At 36.8% G+C, this 18493-nt stretch overlaps 2 protein-coding genes and 1 long non-coding RNA gene across 3 annotated transcripts in view; 1 reads left to right on the top strand and 2 right to left on the bottom strand.

Annotated features, from left to right (window-relative positions):
* The first annotated feature begins 1034 nt into the window (after positions 1-1034).
* Positions 1035-4007, top strand: RIOK1 (RIO kinase 1). The gene is made up of 4 exons (XM_028322232.1): positions 1035-1248; positions 1394-2566; positions 2832-3018; positions 3707-4007. The coding sequence occupies exons 1-4, from the start codon at positions 1183-1185 to the stop codon at positions 3862-3864; spliced, it is 1584 nt and encodes a 527-aa protein (XP_028178033.1). The 5' UTR covers positions 1035-1182; the 3' UTR covers positions 3865-4007.
* A 704-nt stretch (positions 4008-4711) lies between these two features.
* Positions 4712-18493, bottom strand: part of LOC114365606 (ATP-binding cassette sub-family G member 4) — a 52767-nt gene continuing 38985 nt past the window's right edge. The window contains exons 4-10 of the mRNA XM_028322222.1: positions 17951-18208; positions 16507-16693; positions 12811-12925; positions 8320-8703; positions 7101-7265; positions 5807-6063; positions 4712-5381 (exon numbers count right to left, since the gene is read on the bottom strand). Of these exons, the coding sequence (XP_028178023.1) occupies positions 5040-5381; positions 5807-6063; positions 7101-7265; positions 8320-8703; positions 12811-12925; positions 16507-16693; positions 17951-18208 (1708 nt within the window). The 3' untranslated portion in view covers positions 4712-5039. The remainder of the gene's footprint in view (positions 5382-5806; positions 6064-7100; positions 7266-8319; positions 8704-12810; positions 12926-16506; positions 16694-17950; positions 18209-18493) is intronic.
* Positions 11150-11757, bottom strand: LOC114365607 (uncharacterized). Its single transcript, XR_003656968.1, has 2 exons — positions 11600-11757; positions 11150-11360 (listed from the first exon to the last, which is right to left on the bottom strand). It is a non-coding gene; the product is annotated as an uncharacterized LOC114365607 (long non-coding RNA).

The raw sequence follows: 18493 nt of genomic DNA, 5'->3' as shown, positions 1-18493 counted from the left end.
ATTTTTTTTACCCGTTGTCCCACCGTTCTGAACAGTGTTTGCCAGTGGGTCTACGGGTAATTTATTTTAACCATGGTCCCACCGCACTAAGTGGCAAACATTGCATGTCACCTATGTCTGGGATGAAATATCAAACGCCGAGAAGGATATGAGTGACTTTAACCCACATGTGTGATGTGAAGATAGTATAAAGATATTATAGTGCCATACCTACCTATAATTATTTTCTATATTAATTATAGATTTTTTTATAATTTTATAGATACCTAGGCTAGGTGGTGACAAGCAATGTTTGCCACTTAGTGCGGTGGGACCATGGTTAAAATAAATTACCCGTAGACCCACTGGCAAACACTGTTCAGAACGGTGGGACAACGGGTAAAAAAAATTACCCGTGGACCCACCAGGGGGACATGTTGGGGGGACCACGGGTAAACGCCGGCCGTGGCGGGATTTGCCCACTAGCGCTATCGCAGTTTCAGAAAACCCGAACCAACGGACTAAGGCTAAGAACTCATGACGGGATTTTCACCCGCGCCCCCGGCGGTTGCGGGTCCGCAGCTTCAGCTGTAGAATGCAGAATGCAGAAACCGCGCGAAAACCGCCCGATCGGCGGGCGACCATTAATTTTGTACCAGTGTCTTAGCGCGCGGCGGGCGCGGGTGAAAATCGCGCCGTGAGTTCTTAGAATAACCGCACAAATAACCGCTCCCGTGAGTTTTGAAATAAAACCGCAATTCCACAACTGCCGCGGGTGCGGGTGAAAATCGCGCTGTGAGTTCTTAGCCTAAGATGCTGTAACGGTTGATAAAATCTATAGTATTAAAAAAATCTATGAAATTATTATTTTTATTCACCTTATAGTTTTTTTATAATGGCAATGACATGGATTGTAACGTCTGCATCTTTTACAAAATTAGTACAATGCCTTTTTATTTTGCAAAAAGTAAGAAAACTGTATAAATATTAACGTTTTGGACTATTAGGATAAAAAAAAACAATATGTCACTGTCAGATGTTCCGTGTCACTGTCACTTTGACTTTGACAGCTACTGCTGTGGACGAAGGAACACGTGTGTTTATTTTCCCTGAGAAAAATGTACTAAAATCTATTAATATTCACGAAGTTTGGAATAAATGAAAACGTTTAAATAGTTGTAAATTAATAAAAATCATTTCAAAATGTCAGACGGTCAATTTAGCGATTACGAGGAAGATTTAAGTGAGAAGGTTAATAAGTCCGTGCGGGTAAGTTTTAAAACTTGGTTTTTTATTTATATTGTTGTTTAAAACGTAAAATTTCTAGCATAAAATAGTGTGAACAACAGTGCAATCATTCCATTACTCTATGTACTCAAACTTTCTTTAAAACTGCTTTTGTGTATCATTTCAGTTTGCACCTTTACCGGTCTACAAAAAAGAAGTAATAATAGAACCAGCTAAAGAAAGCAGTGAAGATGACGATCTCGATTCCGACGACTACTATTATGGCTCAGATGACGCAATTAATAACTCAGGCAAGAAAGAAAATGTCAACTTACAAGCTCCTACCAGCAAAATAAGTTCTTATCAACCAACCGAAAAACTGTTCAAAAAGTACATCAACAAGATCAATGTCGACCAATATGAGCCTGTTCACTCGAGCAAAACTGAGAAGTTTCTGAATCAAAATGATAGGAAAGTGGATAATGAAAGGTTCAGAATCAAAGATAAACATGACCGAGCCACAGCTGAGCAGGTTATGGATCCACGCACCAAAATGATACTTTTCAAACTCTTGAATCGGGGAATCATAAATGAGATCAACGGCTGCATATCCACAGGTAAAGAGGCAAACGTCTATCATGCAACTTCAAAAGATGGGAAAGATTATGCTGTGAAAATCTTCAAAACATCAATTCTCGTCTTCAAAGACCGTGACAAGTATGTGTCTGGAGAATACAGATTCAGGAATGGATATTGCAGATCAAACCCTCGTAAAATGGTGAGAACTTGGGCTGAGAAAGAAATGAGAAACCTTGTCAGAATGCACAGCGCACAGCTGAGTGTGCCTGAGCCAATTATTTTACGTAGCCATGTGTTAGTCATGACGTTTATGGGTGAGGGAGGTTGGCCGTCACCGAAGCTGAAGGATGTTGAAATATCACAGTCTACGGCCCGTTTATTGTATAGAGATTGCATTACCATGATGTGGAAAATGTTCAACATTTGTAAACTGGTCCACGCTGACTTGTCAGAATTCAATTTATTATACCATCAAGGTAATGTAGTTGTTATTGATGTCTCACAGTCAGTTGAGCACGATCATCCTCATGCATATGAGTTCTTGAGGAAAGACTGTACGAACATATCCGATTTCTTCAGAAAGAAGGGTGTAGCCACACTCACAGTGAAAGAACTTTTTGATTTTATCACTGACACCACAATCAATGAGGACAATTTAGAAGAATGCTTAGAAAAATTATCGGAAAAGGCTGCTTCTAGGGACTTTGATGAAATGACAGCTCAGGAGCAAATTGAGGAGGAGGCTTTCAAGAACATCTACATTCCAAAAAGGCTGACAGAGGTAACATAATCCTTTGTTATTTTTCTATTATTATAAATACATATAAAGGTTTGAAGGTGGATGAATGCTTGTAACTTTTTCATGCAAAAACTACTGAACTGATTTTGATGAAACAGTATTATGGTTTATACATCATTTATAAACTGAATTTCAAGTGAACAAAGCTGCATTCAAAAGCTAGTACCTACATAATTTCATAATAGAGACAAAAAAACTATGTAACTTGAATGAGAATTATTACATTTTTGTATATTTTCAATTACAGGTTATCAACTATGAACGGGACATAAGCAAAGCAAAAAAAGGTGACACAGAAGACTTGGCGTACAAAAAAATAGCTGGTTTCAACGAAGACCTGACAGGCACAGTGGACAAACCAGACATCTTGCAAGAGGACAATATATCAGAGAGCGGCTCTGAATCGGATTCAGGAGAGGATGATGATGAAGGAGGTAACTTTTTTAAGAAAATTTTTTTAAAGAATAAAGTACCTATTAGTTTCACATAATGAACGCCACTGTAGATTGAGCCTTGATCACACATACCGAGCAAACGGGCGAGACAGTGCTCTCGGCCGAGTACTCGGTGTGTATGAGCATTACGCCAAGTGCTCGGCTGAGCGCTCGAGTATGTGACTCGCTCACCCAACTGTCTCGACCGAGTAAACATTTTACTGTCTCGCCCGTTTACTCGGTTCATATGATCAAGGCTTTAAAGTCACTGGACACTTGCTAATGGCGAAGACAGTAGCGCTATCTGGTGAGTGCTGAAGCATAGGACTATAGGAGGACTATCTCGTTTGCATTCACCAGGACTTTTTATATTTTTGTTTCTTCTTCAAATTATCCTAACACAATTCTATCCATACTTTGTTATTATTATTATTATTGTTTGTAAAAGATTATAAGCAATTTGTATTGCACAAATTACTAATAGTCCCGTTAGCCCCTCGTGTTAAGCTAAATAAGCTTGTGTTACGAGTGAGCTCACCACAATAGTCGAGCGCCGGTGGGATTCGAACCCGCGTTCCTCGGATCTCGAGTCACTCCGACCCCTTCACCGCGGTTCGGCTATCGTGGCTATCAATTATCATGTAACTTTATGTAAGTAACCCATAAAGTCATAAAATGTTTGTTCTAGATACTAAATTCAAGAACAGTGCACGCCCAAGAGACGAATCTCCGAACAGCAAAAAAGCCAGAAAAAAGGCAGTCAAAGAAGAAAAGGCTGAGAAAAGGAAAACGAAAACTAAGAAACATGTGAAGAAAAGGCGCGACAAAGGTCATGGTAAAAAATAATACATTATTAATAATTAGATGCCAATTAAAATGTTGCTATAGATTAAAGAACGATAGAACTTAGTATGTGCTGATCAGATTATACAGAATTGTGATATGGATAATATCTAAGCAAAAGTAATAAACTCATTATTATATTTAAATTTAGTTACTTTCTTTAAAAAATCTTATTGATAACTCATCTTCACCCTGAAAATATCAAGATATTATTCTAGTTTAGATAATCTAGGTGTGTCCTAAATCGAAATTATAGCCTCCTTGCTTGATCAATGAAGTTATTGTAAGAAAAGCTTAATCTAAAACAGCGTCATTTTACCGAAAATTTAAGATGAAATCGCCAGATTTTTATAAGAGAGCACGAAATCACCCACCATCTTAGAAGAACGCGTGCCAATTGGTGCTGGGATCGTGGATCGGGACGCTCTTTCACTCTACCTACTGGGATATAGGGCATATGAGTACGTGTCCTTGAAGTATTATCCCGGTTGGATTTATTTATCTGTGTTTTCTGAAGTATAGGCCTTATTAGAACGTAGGCCTTATTTGTATCAAGTACCTTATTACACCAACTCAATTCATGTATGTCCACCTAGGTACTATGTATTTTAAGCTGGCCAATAGTGCGAAACATATTATAGTCTCGTTAAGGGCTATTTTCTCTTTCTTTTGAACAAATGACTTAACCATTTTTGGTAGGCTCGAAAATGAAATAACTCTCAGATTTCAATTTTTATTACAAATGCACCTGTAAAAAATTACACATGAATACCTTTACAAACTCTAGTGTTAAAGTATAATTTCTAGTAAGTAGCTAATAATCGTACAACTATGCATATTACTTAATAAGTATCCGTTAAATTAAGGCAAGTTATTCTCCCCTAGCATATTATCCATAACAATAATATCGCTAAAATTATAATATCACTTGATAAAGTATACAAAATATCAGTCACCACATTTTCTCGGAGCGAGCCGCGAAAATTCTCTTTGGCTGATGTTAAACAATATCTAATTTGCACTATAAAACCAGATCTATATCAAGGCTATAATAAAGCTTACATTCGATTCTAGTAAGAATCATAATAATATTACTAAAACTTATCACATGCTATTACATTTTGTACTAGCGAGCACCTAAAAAAGAACTAAAATCACATTAGCTAATAATAATCAGATCACGTGGCGAATCGCCATTTGAGACCAATAAAGCATAGTGATCTAAACACCAACATGATGCTGATCATGATTGTGATTTCTAACCAGACGGAGGTTCTTTCTATGTCTAGATATTTGAGTAGGACGTCAGGTTTTGCGAAGTGGCAGTAGACGTCTTTGCAGTCTAGAGGGGTTCTTCCGAAGCCGAAGATGGTCAGTACCATGGCGACGACACCGCATCGGATGAAGGAGGTCTTCATGACGATGTTCATGAGGAGAGGGATCCGGTGAGCGAAGTCGAAACCATAGATGGCTAGGCCGAGGAACGGAGCGATGGACGCTGGGCCGATGGCGCAACCGTTCTGAAAAGTAAAAGGTAAGTGTTAGTTAACTGACAGTTTTGTAGATAGACAACGGAAAGGTGTCCCAAAACAATTGAAAACCCTGTAAGTAGGACAAATAAGGACGCATTTAGATCATTCATCACACAGAAAGTCATAAATGCCATTCTCGCGAGGATGAAACACGGTAAACCCTGAAAAACATTCATTTCACAATAATTTCAGCGGTTTAGGCGTTAACAGGGTGGAATCGATGAGTGATACTTGATTGTTTCTAAACTGTACAAGATATAGAAAAACTGTTACTGATTCTGAAAGTGTTTCATGAGCTCTAACAAACGGTATCATTAATAGGTTACAGAATAAACTGGATCTATAAGAAAATTCAATGTGTGAACATAGGAATATGTTCCTATGTTCCTACTAATATTGATTGAAATACTCACCCTAACATTGAAGACTGATCCAATCGCCAACCCCATGCCTTCAGCCACCAAGGAAACCACGTTGCCAATCAAGCAGAACGCTATGAACCTCGGCAGACTGAAGGGCACTCCAGTCATGAAGTACACAATGGTACAGAAGAGACAATTCAGTGTCACTTGTACTGGCAGCTTGGAGACAGTCAGCGCCGCGTAGTATGGAGTCAGGCTGTACCAGCGGTTGAAGTGTTCTTTCTTGACCAGCTTCACTTCTTGCGGATCTGAAAGGTAAATATTATTATTTGTATTATTCTTATTTGTATTATCTTTCGCTTTGCTATCGGGCAGAAGCACTGCCCGCGCCTGCGATCGCATTATTTTCAATGTGTCACAAAAAGTCTTCTATCGTGCGTCTCAAGACCAAAAATACGTATGAATTTCCATGTCCCTGATAAATAATGGTTTCCCCATACCTACAAATTTTCACCATGCTGAAGTTATTTAATGTGCCAAGTATAGTTTCCTCCCTGTATTTGCCGAGAAATATTCAAAAAAGACCAAAATTACTTTTAAAAGCATAACGTGACAACATAATGTATGTTTACAGATTGTATGTTTGTTAGTTCTCTAGCTAGAATATACTTATTAGATAACTTTAGAACGGATTATCGTAATAGCAAATGCTCCTAAGAAGAAAAGCAATTATCACCCGAAGAATAAGTAGGTACCAGCATATAATTATTGCGAGTGAGCAATTTCCTTTTTGTCCTAACCCACTACTTAAGGTATCATCTGATAAATGAATATAATGACGTAATTACAATGTAAATTGACTGATAGCTAGTGTAAAAAGTTGGCAAATTGGTTTCCGAGGCGAGAATTGCACATCAACAATCACGAACGCGAGTTTTTGTAAAAAATTGTAATAGTTCATCACTTGTTGAGAGAAGAAGTTTAGTTACAGAAGATTTATTATTGCATGTAACTTTTGAAATGAAATTATTTATTTGCAGAATGTGGTAGGTACATTAGATGTTACATAATGAAATGAACCTACTTACTTAGTTATCTTATTCATATCGGCCGGATCTTTAGTTTTTTTGGGAATCATTGGTCTTGGAATACTTTCTAGATTAAGGATGGATAATACTTAAGTAATAATTTATTGGAAGTCTTAAATCATATTTTGGTGTAGAAGGGAAAGAAATGGTTGATGTATAAAAGATACTCGTGTCTATCACATCTATCCAACGCAAAAGGAACCTTACGACTTGCCAAAAACTTTCACTTCGGAGTCGCATCATAACAAAGTACTTACAAACAAGCACTGGGACCATGATCTGTGTGTAGGCGAAGAAGATGACGAGCCCCACACACAGCTTTAGGTGGTTGAACATTTGCGTCCCGTCGTTCGCCATGTTGAAGAAACAAATGCCGATCAGCACACCGCACATAATGTGGTGGATTAACTGGATCCAGAGACCTGTGGGTAAAAAAAAGAAGTTAAAAACAAAATAGAAGAACCTTTCCTAAAAAAGTCTTAACCCCCCACACGAGGATTTATGTACACACACACACAGCATGTAAACAAAAAAAAGCTCAGTCCGTTCAATTCGAAGCCTGATTTTGGTGCTTAAATACCAATAACAACTTTTTATGGGCACATGTGGTATGGGACCAAAATTCGTATTGGACAGAACAGTAGAGGTAGATCTATAAATCTAATACCTACCTACCTAAGACAAGAAGTACCTACCTAGATTTTAAATCAGGTGCATTGCTCACACGCAGAACAAGTTGATACCACCACAAAATGGATTTTGATACTTAATCCTCGGAATTGTAGAAAGTATAAAATAATACGGAATGCACTGACCCTAATTCTACTGCGCGCCATCTATAAATAGCATTGTAAACCACAAATGCATGTTCCCGCGGCCATCGACCTCATGAAAATGTATAACTTAACATTTAACTGTGGTAGACCCATTTCATTGAATTTCACTTATCGCCAGTTCAGAGAATAAATAAATATGTAAGCAACTAACATGCTCAGGTGTTTATGCACTTGAGGTAGGAGGAGAAAACAAATATCCTCAAAATCTAGGTCATCTAGGTATACCTACTCGAGTGGTTTAGTATGCGGAGTTTGTGGAGCCTAAACTTAGAATAGAATGCTTATTTCAATTTGCTTGAAAAATATGTTTCGTCGTCGTGAAACATGCATGTTTACTGAAGCCGTAGCTTCTTATCTATCCTGCGCTAAGTTCTGTATTTTCATATACCTAGGTATTAGGTATATACTCGTAGTAGGAAACATGATGATTACGATGTGTAATGAACACATCACGAAGCCTAGACTGATAATTCTATTGTTTTCTCTAGTACCTATCTAACGCAGCAAAGTTTTCTTTCCCTATAGTCATCCTTATAACAGATTTTATAATGACAAATTAATTTCGTAGAGGGCTACCAATTCCTGTGCTGTTAGAAGACCCACTCAGTACAGTGACTACAATATTTAAAAAAATCCTTACCTTGCCGATTCCTGAAGATCTGCTTCAGCATCCTGCACAGCAGTATCGAGAACTGTTCGCAGTAAGTCGTTGCGTACGCGCACGAATCACTGGTCTGAACCTTCATCCATGCCATAGACGAGTTCACTTGGGAAATCTGACTGGACGCGGAACTTAGCGAGTCCGTCTCCTTATAAGTCGGCACTTTGTAAGTACATTTCTCATTTGACAGCATTATTTCAGTCTCTGGGGCGTCGTCTTCCATTTGGTAGCATATCTTCAGCTCCAAATTGTTGATGGGCTCGGCGGCTGTGCTCTCAACTTTGGCTGACTTGTATATTTTTCCGTTCATGATTTCTTCGCTGAGCGTGTCTATGTTCACTGGGTTCTCGGTAAGTTCTATGACTGAAAAATAAATAGATTTTATTAGGCTATTATCTTAGATATTTAGCTAGTACCTACCTAATTCACTTTAATGTTTAACAAACTTGTATCAAAACGTCATTCGACGTATCGGTAGTAGGTAATAGCTATTCGTAACTGATTTAACAAACCTTAGTAGGTATATCTATACTTATAATAAATCTGTAGAGAGGTCAATTCTGTACATGAAATATATTTTCAAAATAACTATCAGGGGGTGATTAGTGATCGATACTGATGCCAAAAATGCAATCAGTAAAATTTTTGTCTGTCTGTCTGTCTGTATGTTCCTTATAGAAACAAAAACTACTCGACGGATTTCAACGAAACTTGGTACAATTATTCTTCATACTCCTGGGCAGGTTATAGTGTACTTAGAAATTCCCATGGAAACGGGAATTAGCGGGAAAATCCTTTTGTATGAAAAATCTAAACCGCTTAAGTAAGACGCTTGAAATTTGGCATGCAGGTACCTTAGTAAACTTAAAGCTTAGTTACAACAGGATATTGCAAAATTCCCACGGGAACGGGAGTTAGCGGGAAAAAAACATTTGTATGAAAAAATCTAAACCGCGTAAGATAGATGAAGGGGGTAAAACGGGATCCACGCGTACGAAGTCGCGGGCGGCCGCTAGTTTTGAAATAAATACTAATTTCTATTTTTCCTATTATGTCAGTTTTATGTACTGTAAACTATTTGTTCTTGAAATCAACTCTTAAGTATCAATCTTGAACCTTAAATGATTTACGACGTACTTAAATGTACTTACTTAACTTAATTTCAAACAATAACATTTTATTTACCACATAAACTATGAGTTCCAATATTTATTATCTGCAGCCTACTCGATTAACAATGACTCGTTAAAAACTGCCCATGTCATAAGGCGCAATAAATGTTTATTACTTAAATTATGACATAAGTATTTATTAAATAATATCCATGTAATCTGTAATACCGAGATCAACGTTGAAATATAGCTGTAATGTATTACATTAATTATAAAATGCATGTATCTGTTTATGTTAAACCGCGCTCATCGTATTGATTTACTATAAAATTTATTACATTACATTACAATAACTATTATAGATAATTATACCCATAACGATTCTTAAAATATGCGATAAATTCCAGGCTAGGATATCGAGAAATAAATATTAAGGATTATTATGCCTAGTAGTCTATTAGGTTTAAAAGGTACTTGATACATGACATGAATTAATAGTATACTCGTAGATAACTGAAGACATCCTATTGAACCAAGGAAAAGGTCCAAACAAAAACTTATTTAATTAGGCACAACTCGTGGAACCATAAGAAAGTGGTCGCATGAAATCGCGGTAACAAACTGATTTCTATTGTCTCGATTCGCTGGTAGGACTTGAAAATCTAACAAAAAAAAGTCCAAAAGATAATTAATGAAAAACTATTTTTTTGTAATTGCGGTCGATGCGGATTCATGATCAACAAGCAAACAGCCTATTAATAGCAGACAACGAATACTAATTATTTGAGATTAAAAGATGTAAACCTAATTGTTTACAAAACAAAGATGTAACTGCAATGTTTAACTCAAGTTTCAACAGTGATAATGAAGGTCAATTTGCTTCAAACATATCGGCTGAGGTATTCAGGTATGTCGATATCACTCAAATCTTGACATGAATTCTCAACAGCTCTCATGAGGTTTCAATGGATGTTGCAAGTGCTTTTCGACATACATAATTGCAGAGGATTGTGAAGATCAATGTCAATATGAATTCTTGATTGTGCACAATCGACTCTATATCCATAGGTCCCTAAAATAACATCAGATCTTTTTATAAGTACAACCTGAGTTGTCTACTAAAAGATCGTCTGCACTTACATAGAGGCCTAGATTTTTAAGGCCACAGAAAAAAACTACATGACCTGGGTCTTTCGTTGGAATCTTTCGTTTGATACCCAAAAGTACACTGATGAAAGCTAAGCTACATAGGGTAAGGTTGCCACTATTGGACCACTTAACTTTAAAATGACATAACAGCGGAATTGTGATAGATAGGAGCAACATGATTCAACATTTTAATAAGCCTTATATATAAGAACTTGCATGTGTCATTTGTGATTTTTAGCATTAACCATAAACAGAGAAAATAGAAAAAAACTGTTTTGCCATGGTTGCTTTCTTTGGACCACTGTTTCTTTAATTGGACCAGTGAGTTGCTATCATTGGACTTAAAAAATTTGTGCAGTGGTCCATTCAACGGTACCATGAGAATTCAAACAAATAAAAGACAATAATATAATAATCAATTTTATTATTCTACAATTAGTCAACGCTTTATAAAGCTATTTTGTAAGTAAGCTTCTGACATCTTTTGGCGTGATTCCGTATAAACAGCTTTCTAACTCCAAAATATGATCGACTAACTTTTTCTCTAAGTCAGGAGTAAGGTCACCTATCGAACCAATTATTTGTTTTGCACCTTTTGCTCTTAAATTTTTGTCGTCCAGCCTTCTTTTTTGCGTCGCTTTTGGTACACCATATATCCTACTTGCCTCATTCAGTCCAACTTCTTGTTTACTTAAAGCTTGTAGTGCCAATGTCATGCTTTCTTCGTTCCACGCATAGTATTCCCCTCGTTTTGCCATGCTAAAATAAAAAAAAAAACATTTAAATTTCTATTTTAAAAGTTGCTATGATTGGACCGGTCCAATTAAAGAGAAACTTACTGGTCCATTGATGGCAATTCATAGTACAAAGAAAAAAAGGTTAATACATAAAAATCTGTGAAATATTGCAACAAACAGTTACAAATCTACTTGAACAACTAAATAAGGCGTGCGATTCACAATAAATAACATTAAAAACATTTAATAAACTGTACTTACCTGGTAAACTGTGTCACGAGAAAATTACATCGGGAGCGCGCGAAACACTGCAGCAAACATCCTTCCTCAACGGAGCTCACGGCGACACTGGTGGGATCGGGGGTTGGTATTAGCTCAAATAGCTAACGTTTCGTGCAAACGGTTGATTTTTAAAGTACTTAGGTTCCGAGAAATCAGAGTGGTCCAAAGAAAGAGCCGGTCCATTGATCGCAACCTTACCCTACAATATTTCTGATTCCAAAGTCAATTTTATGCTTCAAACAACTCCTCTATACAGGCTCCAATATAATGTATTATCTTGGTATCCTTCCGTTTGGCCAAATTACTTTTCGCCAAATTTCACTTCGCAAACAACTTATCGCCAAAGTTTCATTTCCCAAATGAACTTTTAGCAACTGTACTTTTCGCAACTAATTCATTTGGACAAATTATCATTTGGCCAAATTTTACTTGGCAAATGTTTATATAGCAAATGTTTTATTTTGCCAAATATTATATCCCAAATAATTTGTTTGGTCAAATCGACACTTCACATACCTACTTACCCACAAATCAAACCATAAGGCAGAGGCAGATGATCATGGTTTTCACAAGAATGTTATGTAAAACAAAGATATTGCAGAAAATAGTATGGTTGCAGAAAGTAGGTATTGCAGAAAATAGTAGGTTAGGTTAGGTTAGAACAGTGACCCTTAACGCGCGAAGGCGAGCGAAGCGTGCCGCGGCAGCGGCCGCCGAGCGCTAGAATCACCTCTATTGTTAATGAATCATTTGGAAATTTCGATAAAAAGAATGAAATATGAAAAATTAATATAGAACAAATTTTATATTAACTACCCACTAAACAAAATAATAACCACTTGTTAATTTGTACTCCATTCTATGCACCAATCAAATTATTTTGTAAATAGTGTATCGTGAAAGATTTTTGCCAAATGAAACATTTGCCAAAACATACTTTGCCAAACAATAATTTGCTAAACAATAATATGCCAAAAACGGCATTTGCGAATTAAAAGTTTGCTATAAGTTGTTTTGCCAAATGAGAATTTGCCAAATGAAAATTTGCGAAACGTTGTTTGCGATGTGATAATTTGGGAAACGTTTTTTGGCCAAACATTAGTAATCCTATTATCTTGTTAATAATCACCGAAGAAATTTCAAATCTGAGTCGATGATGAGGACTTTTACTAAATAAAATGAAGACTTACTGAAATCAGCCGGGTTATGGTGCCTTGGACACGGGAGGCCGACGCTCTGTAAGTACGGGACCATGGCCGCAGTGTCGCCCTGGTAGATGCATCGTCCGTCAGCTATGACGTAGACCTGAAATGTTCATAGAAAAATGTTAACGAATGAGTGATGAACCCAGCCGTGGATGTCGTAAAAGGGAACTAGAAAAGATCAAGGGGCAAATGTGCGAACATCAGGACTTCCCTATTCGTCTGGCCAGCGTAGGGATTGTAAGGCAAATCCTCCGGTAAGTCGAGCCTTAACTTCGAACTCCTCCTATGGTCATCTGGTTAATTTTGTTGCGGACCCAACGACAGTTTAACTTTACCCTGGGGCAAACTTGAAATTCACTTATTGGCTTTTTATTGGGGGTTAAGCTGTAGAGCCTGGCTAAACAGGAGTTGCAGCGGTGGGAACAGGAGGTGGGAATAGTCATGTGCCTCTGGACTCTTTGGTTAATTAAAGAGGTCTCCTCTTCTACTACCACAACAGACTAAATGACGTGATGATGGAACAAATGATGAAATGCTCTCAAGATCTTGGATCAAACAGGCAAAACTGAGGAATGCAAATAAGTAGGTAGGTTAGAAGTGAAGACACATCATGATTGACGTGGCTCTCAATATTATATGGTATGGACTAAGGACAATGCAGGCTTGAATAATAAATATTTCACCGATCAATACAGCATCGCTTAGATTTATTAAGCCGTTTGTCCTGTTTATTTATTTATATCTAAAGGTACTTCTGTTATCGGAACACCCGCTCTGTTTTTCTGATACCAGCCTTCATCAAATAAAGTAAAAGAGCCAGTGCAATGAAGCGAAATACAGGGTGACTTTGTTATCAGTATCCAAATTTTTTTAATAAGCTCGTTAGAACAATTTGACAATACAACTTTATCGTAATTATTTTTAATTGTGGTATTTTTCGCAAAAAAAAATATTGAAAGTCTGATTCGCGGGTGCTCATATCTTAAGTTTTAAAGGTTATTGCTTATTTTCGCTCACCATTATGTCTATTAAGCTTTGCAGTTAACTGTGTGTACATTTTTTTCCATGAACGAAGCAAAGGACAATGTTCGTTCTCCATACATTGTTCGCCTAAAGAACCAACAATTTTGACATATTACTACCCGAAAGCGAAATAATACGATTCTGTGTGTAAGAACAATGATTCCTGATGGACACTTGCCATAAAATTAATGATTAAGAATATTAAATCACAGCGATTTTATAATATGTCGTTTATGACAACATGGCGTCTAATGTATTGTGTGAATGTATGAACACCGATTCGCGAAAAATGTTTTGTATTGTCGTCACGCCGAGTCGCAGCCAAATAGTATAAAATAATAGAACAAGTTTTAGAAATACAACTCGGCATTCCACTTTTAAATTATTTTTATTTTATTTACGACCTTCGACCAGTTGGACACTTTAGATATCTTCTTGTAATAGTGTCAAACTGTCAATATCTTTTTAGCTTTTAACGCAAATCTAGTCTTCAAAGCAGTTTAATCGATTTATTTTATTTTCAAAATCGATATTTTATTGTCTATGATGGCCGCAGGAACATCACTATACATGGACTCCCAGCAATAAAGTACGGTAATGCCTCGTACAGATTTTATCGGCAAAAATTATGGAACTTGATAGGTTTTAGACCATGCCACGCACCAAAACGTCCGGAAGTTGTAATAGTATTATAGAATAAACGTTAAAAGACTTATTTATTTAATTTTTCAATGCTTAAGTGTCCATTAGAATGAAAGGGTGCTTAATGTATTAAAAAAAATAGAAAATAATTATGATGGGTTAATGTTTTTGGGCGGTTTTTTAGGCGGTTTCTGACAATGTCCTTTTCCACGTGAGTCAATTTGGAAACCGCGCGCAGCGGATGAAAATAATTAAATATGGAGAAAAAAGTTTAGTTTTCTTTACGTAAATCAATTAAGTTACTGACTCTGAGTCGATCCTGAAAATTTGGATACTGATACAAAAATCACCCTGTATTTCTATCTTATCCTTTATGTTTAATTTAATTTTCACATAGCATATGACCAATACTACCCAGCTTAGAGTAGGAAAAGATAAAGTACTACGTATTGGAAACTACAGGAATGAGTTTGCTAGGAAAATTCCAAATTCAATTGAACTCATCGATCGTCGAGTAAATCACAGGGCAGCGCATAATTACACCAATTGTCTTTATCATGCAAATCAGCTGGCGAACAATGAACACCGACACGCCATCCAATGGTCCATCGATGTACTATTCAATAACAATGACCAATTTTCTTAATTATCGATTATTTGGAATGATTCCTATAAAAAATATTCAATTGAGGTATCTTGTAATCTCGTGTACACAATATATTTTTTCTCGTGTGCACTAAGTAGTAATCAGTGATCGTTTACAATTAATTAGTAGGTTGCTACACGATTGACCTTTTAACGTCGTAAAACATTTTATGGCATGCTTGATAAGCTTTATGACATAAATTATTTTATACATATTACGTTTCCTCTTTCAATTTTCGAAATTTTCTCTACTGGGAAACTCTAAAACTTTGACAAACGTGTTTTGAGCAGAAAACAGATCCGCGGTACTTTGCTAGTCTTATAATATTTTTAACTTATCTTGATAATGAAAGAAACCCTCGCGTTGCAAGCACTTGGAGCGAACTAACAAGTCTTCAAGAAACAGGTTAGGAAAAAGTTAATAAGTCAGGCGGTAAAGTACCTAAAAAGAAAATAAGTAGGCAAGGTGAAATGCCTACATATTTTATACTCTTTTATTCTTGTTTAAAATTCCAACTGACCAGTTCGCATTCTGGGACCATATCAAGAAAGTAATGTCTACATCCCAGGATCATAACTTATAGCCAAGGAATAAATCTTGATTTATATCTCGTCTGAAACACCATAAAATGGCTGTTGGTGAATTTTAATACCTACTTAACTCTACATTATGACTTCCTTGAAACTGTATTATACTTGCAATAGTTCATTTATGTTATAAATACGTTGGGCATCAGTAAAAGGTTTAATGTGCTACTAAATCGGAATTATAAACAGACATTAGCATTTCGTGTTGGTAAAAATAGCGACATTAGCGTGTTTTTCCTTTTATTGACTCGACGCTTGATAAATTCGATTCATTTTGTATGTTAAATATAATAAGTACTTACTATTCTCTTCCGAGGAAATTATTGATTCCGAAGTGATAAAAATGAACTCGACAATCTGCTACACTGATCAATAATACCTACATATCTATCTACTCATTAATTACAGCTCTACCATTTGTTTCTTTTACTTATATCCGCTTAGAACTGAAGAGAGACGATTCTTAGTAAGTTAGGTACCTACAAATTTAACTTTCAGTAGCAGGGTTCATAAACAAATACAAAATTCGTGACAATTTAATTCCGAAATCGCTTCACTCAGGTTTGTTTTTACATTATTTCTCCTTGAATTGAATTTATCACAAATGCTTCTTACTATATAGGGAAAATAGCGTCACAAGAGTTGTAGCGGTGAGAAGAAGGAGAGGTGGGATCAGTCTTGTAAAGTTCTGTTGACAGCTGGATTCTAACTCTGGCTGGCTTTATGCTGTAAATATACTATCATCTCTACCACTATACAAGTGTTCTGTTTTTGAACTCATACCTGATCAAACATCTCCAAGAGCGAAGCCGGCGGCTGGTGTATGGTGCAAACCACCGTCCTTCCTTGCCGGGCCAGTTGCTTCAGCAGCCTGACGCACTGCACCGTCGTGACTGTGTCAAGACCACTGGTAGGCTCGTCCAGGAAGAACACTGGTGGGTTGTTCACCAGCTCTAGTGCTATTGATAACCTGTCGATAAACATTGTGTCAGAACAACTGGCGAACCCGAAGCTTTTCGTTTACTGCAACTTTTTGCAGATTTGTGGCGTCAAAATATGAATTTCCTCGATTTTGTTGCTTATTGAAGACAAATTACAAAATCATCTATTTGAGAATATTTGACAGTTTGTGAAAGTGGCGTTCAAAAACATAGGGAAATACTGGGCAACTACATGGCGTGATTGTGATTATGCTCGTGCTTTGTCCTCGAGATTAGAAAATATAAGACCTATGTAGTATCACGTACGGTGATGCCAGTTTACGCACCTTCGGACAAAGCCCTCGCATAATTATGATAGAACTTCACTTTTGAAGTTCGTTTAATCTATCTTATATAAATAAAAATGAATTGATGTTCGTTAGTCTGATCAAAACTCGAGAACGGCTGGGCCGATTGAGCTGATTTTGGTTTTAAAATGTTTGTCGTAGTCCAGGGTAGGTCTAAACGGTGAGCAAATACGCGCGCGATATTGTTTTTCTGTGACAGACAAAATTCCACGCGGGCGGAAAGCTAGTCATTAATAATTATGGGGCAAGTAGGTAAGTTTACACTTGTAGAAATTATAAAAACAACTCAGTGTAAAGCAAATGTCCTAAATAAAATATGTACAACGAAAACATTATGAATTTTCCGTCGTTAAAAGTTCACTGTTTTGATTAGTAAGTCACTTCACTGCCAAATCTAATGTTAATCAGCGTGACGAATAAGTAAATAAATCATCATGCACATTTAGGTATGATTGTCTTCGCAATACGTTATAAAGGTGCACCTGAATGACTCACATACTTAACAATAACAATGTTATTTTAATCGTTTTGTAAATCATAACATCAATGTTTACAGCGCGTTTTTAAATTACTTAAACCAACGTTTTATTGGATAACAAAATGCCTCGTATAATACAAAAGCAAGATAATTGCCCGAGATAGATACAAACTCTATTAAAAATTACCAAGCACGATGCTTTTAAAATTGCCCGTCATAATTTTCTTGAATTTCATCAGTATTATAGGTTAGCGAAAATGATTATCAAACCAAAGCATTTGCCAGTTCCTTTAATTCTGTAGATGTCTCGATGTCACCTAAAATTCATGCGCGATTTGCGTCATAAATGATGACGTTTAACGAAGGTAATCGTATAGTGCAGCTACATCAAATTAAATCTCATGACAATCAACATGTGGATCTTTGTAAAGACAATAACTGATGACTATAACCAATCTCACCTTTTCTTCTGCCCCCCGGACAACTTATCAGTCTTCGTATGTTGATGCTCCAGCAGTCCCAACTCTTGCAATATTTCCTCCGAATGGACTTTCCCTCCTTTTGGTATTTTCAGCCTCGCTGCCACATCCATGGCTTCTCGCACCGTGAGCAACGGTTGCAAGAGATCCTCCTGTGTGATGTAGCATGAAGATCTTTGAAACAGGTGCTCGTTCCGTGGTTGGCCATTCACCAGCAGCTCGCCAGTGACGCCTGCTGACCTGTGACGAAAGAGAGCATTATTTCTGGCAAGGTTAATGACCGCAAAGTTTTGACAACGAAAATCAGGTGATTTCACGCTTGAGAGAGCACAGAATAAATTGTTGTAAACCATTGTTTTGACCATTGATTCGACTGTTTGTTGATGTTCCGTCTTCCGATTCCAATTTAGGAACATTAATTCTAACAAAAGTTGTTTTAACCGTCTAAAAGTCAGTAAATTATCTATACAGGGTGTTAGGTAAATGGGTATATGAGCCGACACTAGCCCATGTTAACATGGGCAT

The sequence above is a fragment of the Ostrinia furnacalis genome, unplaced genomic scaffold, assembly GCF_004193835.3.
Source record: "Ostrinia furnacalis isolate ACB-3 unplaced genomic scaffold, ASM419383v2 OfSCF7604, whole genome shotgun sequence".
Lineage (NCBI taxonomy): Eukaryota > Metazoa > Arthropoda > Insecta > Lepidoptera > Crambidae > Ostrinia > Ostrinia furnacalis.
This window is presented reverse-complemented; position numbering and strand designations above follow the sequence as displayed.